Source organism: Saimiri boliviensis, chromosome 3 (genome assembly GCF_048565385.1).
Source record: "Saimiri boliviensis isolate mSaiBol1 chromosome 3, mSaiBol1.pri, whole genome shotgun sequence".
Classification (NCBI taxonomy): domain Eukaryota; kingdom Metazoa; phylum Chordata; class Mammalia; order Primates; family Cebidae; genus Saimiri; species Saimiri boliviensis.
Genome location: NC_133451.1, coordinates 139,095,507 through 139,101,506, shown reverse-complemented (window position 1 = coordinate 139,101,506; position 6,000 = coordinate 139,095,507). Strand labels below are relative to the sequence as shown.

General features: G+C 34.3%; 1 protein-coding gene across 4 annotated transcripts in view; it reads right to left on the bottom strand.

The window, feature by feature from the left end:
• LRBA (LPS responsive beige-like anchor protein) overlaps positions 1–6,000 on the bottom strand; it is a 746,578-nt gene that overhangs the window by 409,437 nt on the left and 331,141 nt on the right. For all 4 annotated transcript variants that reach the window (XM_074396837.1, XM_074396836.1, XM_010338615.3 and 1 more), the window contains one exon: positions 582–748. In XM_074396837.1, the coding sequence (XP_074252938.1) occupies positions 582–748 (167 nt within the window). The remainder of the gene's footprint in view (positions 1–581; positions 749–6,000) is intronic.

Here is a 6,000-nt window from a genome sequence, read left to right as displayed (position 1 = left end):
CTTGAAAAGCAATTTAATTACTTTGTTTCTAGAAAGTAGAATCAACAACAGCAGGTCCTGTTTGGCTATTTTGAAAGAAGGTAGATTTACTGAACAAAATTTTAAAGGAGTCATTTAACCAAGTTTATCATCATAGTCCTGCAATTTGCAACATAAGAAAAAAAAATTTTATTATATTTTCAAAATTATATTTTGAAAATACGGTTATTTTCGGAAAAAAAAAGAGAGCATAGTTTTTCAAAACAAAATGTTATATATGTATAAATTTGGCTATAAGTGTAGCTAGTAAGATGTTTAAGATAGTTTAACTGCTTCCCTTAATAATTCATTTCAAAGGGAATAAATAGATAAAGCAAATATTATTTTGGAAGTAGTTGAGGAAACTGAAATATCTACAAAGATCCATAATTGCACCAATACTGATTTTCTCCTTCCCTTTTACTTTAAATTCATAGAGATGATGAAATACAAAATTAAATTACTCTCTTCTTCATCTGGCTTTGATCATACCCAAAGCCATTTATCTAAACCTAGGCTATCTACAGAAAATAAGTGGCCAAATCCTAAAGGTATCCTTTTACCTCATTGCAGAATTTCCCCAGGCTCCATGCTTGTCTGTGAGAATGTTGATAATTTTCTGGATTAGTTGAGTTGCTGTCACATGGTCACGATATTTTGCTGCTCTTATCAAATGATCACACATCTTCTCATCTTCTCGTTTGTCTGCAGAATACTGGGCACACAGTGACTTGGATAGAAAAAAAATTATTATAAAAAATATGAAAAAAACTTTAAAATGCATTATGAAATAATCTTTACCCTAAGTCAAAACAGCCAAAAGTTTAAATCTACTTTCATATTTCTCATTAACCTAACTGACTGAGATTTAGTGACCTGCTGTCTCAGTACAACATTCTACAATAATTTACTTCTCTGAAGTCAGTCAGCAGATATACTCAGAAGTGGTAAACATTCAAGTAGAGACCTGAACAACAAGAGAAGACAGTCTTGTAAGAACCAGGGGCCCAGTATGACAAACAGCATGAAGTGAAGTTGCAAAGGACTTGAAATATAGTGAATAAGGAGAATAATCTTAAGAAATTATTTTCAAAATGCAGGCCAGGGCTACATCATTTGTATTAGGGTAAGGAGTTTAGATTGTATTCAAAGGTAATGGGATCCCAGTGGTAAGTTTGGCCAAGTGAAGTGATCAATTTACATATTAAAATGATCATCCAGCTGCTATTTAGAGAATACACTGTAGTAAGACAAGAAAAGTGAAGTGGGCAGACAGTAATGAGGCCACTGCAGAGGGCCAGAAAAGAGACAATAGCAGCTCACAATAGTAAACTGAGCTAGTTCTAAACATCTTTAGAACATGAAACAGTTTTGTCTTTTAAGTCCTAGCGAAATGTACCAAGAGCACTGGGATTGGCTGGGATCTTATTTAAAAGGCAGAGTATCAGGTCCCAACCAAATTTATTCAATTTGTGTTTGAATTTTAATTCTCATGAGATTTACATACATTAAATTTTAATTTCCATGAGATGTATATACAAAAAAACCTTGGAATTACTTGTCAGTCATCAGATACACTATAATTGCTAGTTTCCAAAATACTTATTTCTCTTTATTTTGGAATTCAGATACTTGTGGTGTCATGTTTGTGATGCTGTAGTTAAGGCTCTGTTTAAAATAAGTAAACAAAGATGGATGTAAATGTAATCCTTTGTTCTATTTACAGTGTCTACTGGAGTCCTCCCCTTAACTTCAAAATGTAAGTTCAGAAATACATACACACACACACACACACACACACACCCTGATAGGTAAGTAACATACACCTGATATTGGAACAAATATCACTAGTTTACATATGGAAGATACAAATGTGGATGCCTGCCTTTCCTACAGCATACACGTTTTGTTAGATTGCTGCCACGCACTACTCCCCCCACGACCCTAGCAAGAAACAGGAGTCCTGATTGTCCTAAACTAATCAGGGTAATAATCACACACACACTGACAAACTGGATTAGGGAAAGGCACTTGATGAAACTGGAACAGTTAGGGCAAAGTTCAAGTTTTTGTTGGATAGTTAGTTCCCTCCTTCATCTCAGGGTATAAAAAGCAGCAGCACACAACTCCAGGAGTGTTGGAAGCTCTCTGTACCATGAGGGAAGCTAGCCTGAAGATGCAGCCAAAATGAGAGCAGAACTATGAAAACTGTAGAAAAATAGAGCTTATTCCAGGTGAAACAATGAACTTCCAGATACAATCAAATTCTAAAGATTAGCCTACCTTCAGACTTCCTATAACAATTTTTAAAGACTTTTATAAGAGCCGATAAAATACTGCTCATTATAAACCAGTAGAAAACTCCAAAAAATTGATTTTCTGTTCCTTACACCAAAAGCAACCCAAAAGATATGGTGTATATGTACATGCATAAAGAATCAAATACCTTAGTCTGTGCAAAACACTACGCTAGGGAGATCAAAAGCTGAATTTAATGTGGAAGGAATTTTAGAAGTTATTCTTGGGGGAAAATAAAGGAAACCTTTAAAGCAAAGGCAAGTCAGAAAAACATGAATCAATTTCAGGGAGGGACAAAGCAAGAGAGTGTAACCCAAGTACAAAATACAGGTAGAAAGAGTAACAGACTGAATGAAAAAATTCCGAAATAAAGAATGAGTATAGAAAAAAGTCAGAAGAATCATAACCTATATGAATGACTACAAGAATGGGAAGCAAAACAAAAACCAGATTACATTATCACCCTCGATAATATATCCTGTCAGTCTTGATCAGTTCACTCATTTACCTCTTTAGGTCTAAATCTCCTCATCTGCAAAATTAGGAGATTATATTAGATCTAAGATTGTGTTAATCTGTCAATCAGAAGATTCTGGGTGACTTCTGTGAGGTACTTGAGAGCACCTGAGTACAAATTCTGAGAGATGTTCACTGGTAAAGGCAAACTATTTATTTAGTCTAACCAATAATGTGGAGAAAATAAATCCTACTGAGAACTAGATTAATTGATGAGAAATTAAAGGCAAATTTCATATACTATATTTTTTAAAAACGTTAACCCAAGCAAACCACAGAAGAGTTGTCTGTCAAAAACATAATTTGAGCAAATAAAAAAAATGATTAAGAAATATATGAAACAGCAGTCGTTTAAGTGAAGATAACTAGGAAATTACTTCATTGTAACAAAAATGTTAACAGATATACCATATTTTTATATATTCACTGTAGAAATGAGAGGCATTCTATAGGTTATTTCATATCTAGCCCAACCATACGCTAAAACAAATAGTACAAAATGAAAGATATTTACAGAACTGTAAACGTTCAGCATTCTCTACTATGTCCATATCTGCTCTTGTCTAAATTTACCTAAGATGAAATTGAAATCTACTGTTGAGATTTGGAAAATCATTGGTTTCTAAAATGCTATGACATACCACATACCTTCATATTAAACACTAATAGGAGTACCCCAAAATACATTATTAAATAGCCTATCATTTGATCTCTTATATCAATAATTTAACATCAAATCATATTTTGTAAACATTTGATAAGCTATTGAAGTATGCCCAAAAAGGCATAATTCTAAAAACAAGGGCTCAAGGTAAGCTAAATGGTAAAATGGTTTAAAGTGTTCTTTAATGGATCCTTCTTTACAATTTGAACAGCAACTTTTCATATCTGACATAAAATCCATAGATATAAATCACATTAAAGGGCTATTCTTTCCCGATTATCAATCTCTGTCTCTTTGTGGAACAGTAGGGTCACATCTGACCTAAATAAATGATAAAAGAAAACCAAAAAAGAATGTTTCATACAGAGAATAATGAACTTGTAACTATTTTTTTAATGTTTTATAATTTAATTTGAAGATGTTCTTATTTAAAAACCAATAATAAATTCTGTGTATGATATATCATTCAAAGTCAAGTAGAGTTAAGAAATATTGGCCGGGCGCAGTGGCTCAAGCCTGTAATCCCAGCACTTTGGGAGGCCGAGGCGGGTGGATCACGAGGTCGAGAGATCGAGACCATCTTGGTCAACATGGTGAAACCCCGTCTATACTAAAAATACAAAAAATTAGCTGGGCATGGTGGCACGTGCCTGTAATCCCAGCTATTCAGGAGGCTGAGGCAGGAGAACTGCCGGAACCCGGGAGGCGGAGGTTGCAGTGAGCCATGATGGAGCCATTGCACTCCAGCCTGGGTAACAAGAGCAAAAAACTCCGTCTCAAAAAAAAAAAAAAAAAGAAAAGAAATATTTACTTTAGGATCAAATGCATATTACTTATTTGTAGTACATATATTTGTGTATGTGCATGTACCTGTATTTAAAGCTTGAGTGGAGGTATAAGAGACTTTAACAAAAATTGCTATTTATCAGTAACCTAAACAGTCAGATCTAAACCTTTTATTCAACTTTATTTTAGGCAGATTTTTTATGTTTTATATCAACTTCTCTGTTTTCCTATTCTAAGCACTATATAAACTAGATAATATAACAACACAACAGGCCACAAAATATTTGGGTCTAAAAACAAAAAAATAAGCATCTTGAGAATATTCAACTGTACTTGATTATTGCTAAAGAAACCTAAGATGTATAACCCTAGAATGAAGAAACTCAATATCGAAGTTGAGAAAACTCCTTAGAAGAAATTTAGTCACTCTCAGTAAAAAGGCAAAGTGACCATTTTAGCCCTTTAAACGTAAATAAATAGAAACAATATTTAATCTTTCCTTCCAGGTGTCATGGCTGCACCTAATTTTACCATTCGTCCTTTGCATGAAAATAAGAGAGGGCACCAACAAATGGAAAAACATTCCATGCTCAGGGATAGAAAGAATCAATATCGTGAAAATGGCCATACTGCCGAAAGTAATTTACAGATGCAATGCTATTGCCATCAAGCTACCATTGACTTTCTTCACAGAATTAGAAAAAACTGCTTTGAATATCATCTGAAACCAAAAAAGAGCCTGTATAGCCAAGACAATCCCAAGCAAAAAGAACAAAGCTGGAGGCATCACGCTACCTGAGTTCAAACTATACTATAAGGCTACAGTAACCAAAACAGCATGATACTGGTAGCAAAACAGATATATAGACGAATGGAACAGAAGAGAGGCCTCAGAAATAACACCATACATCTACAACCATCTGATCTTTGACAAACCTGATAAAAACAAGCAATGGGGAAAGGATTCCCTATTTAATAAATGGTATTGGGAAAATTGGCTAGTGATTTGCAGAAAACTGAAACTGGACCCCTTCCTTACACATTATACAAAAATTAACTCAAGATGGATTAAAGATTTAAACATAAGACCTAAAACCATAAAAACTCTAGAAGAAAACCTAGGCAATACCATTCAGGACATAGGTATGGGCAAAGACTTCATAGTGACTAAAGCACCAAAAGCAACTGCAAAGAAAAAGCCAAAATTGACAAATGAAATCTAATTAAACTAAGGAGCTTCCGCACAGCAAAAGAAACTACCATCAGAGTGAACAGGCAACCTAAAGAATGGGAGAAAATTTTTGCAATCTATCCAACTGACAAAGGGCTACTATACAGAATCTACAAGAAACTAAATCAAATTTACAAGAAAAAAACAACCCCATCAAAAAGTGCGTAAAGGATATGAACTAGTTTACATACGGAAGACATACGGAAGGCTTTTCAAAAGAAGACATTTATGCAGCCAACAAACATGTGAAAAAATGCTCATCATCACTGGTCATTAGAGAAATGCAAATCAAAACCACAGTGAGATACATTTCACATCAGTTAGAATGGCGATCATTAAAAAGTCAGGAGACAACAGATGCTAGAGAGGATGTGGAGAAATAAGAATGCTTTTACACTGTTGGTGGGAGTGTAAATTAGTTCAGCCACCATGGAAGATACTGTGGTGATTTCTCAAGGATCTAGAACTAGAAATATCTTTTGACCCA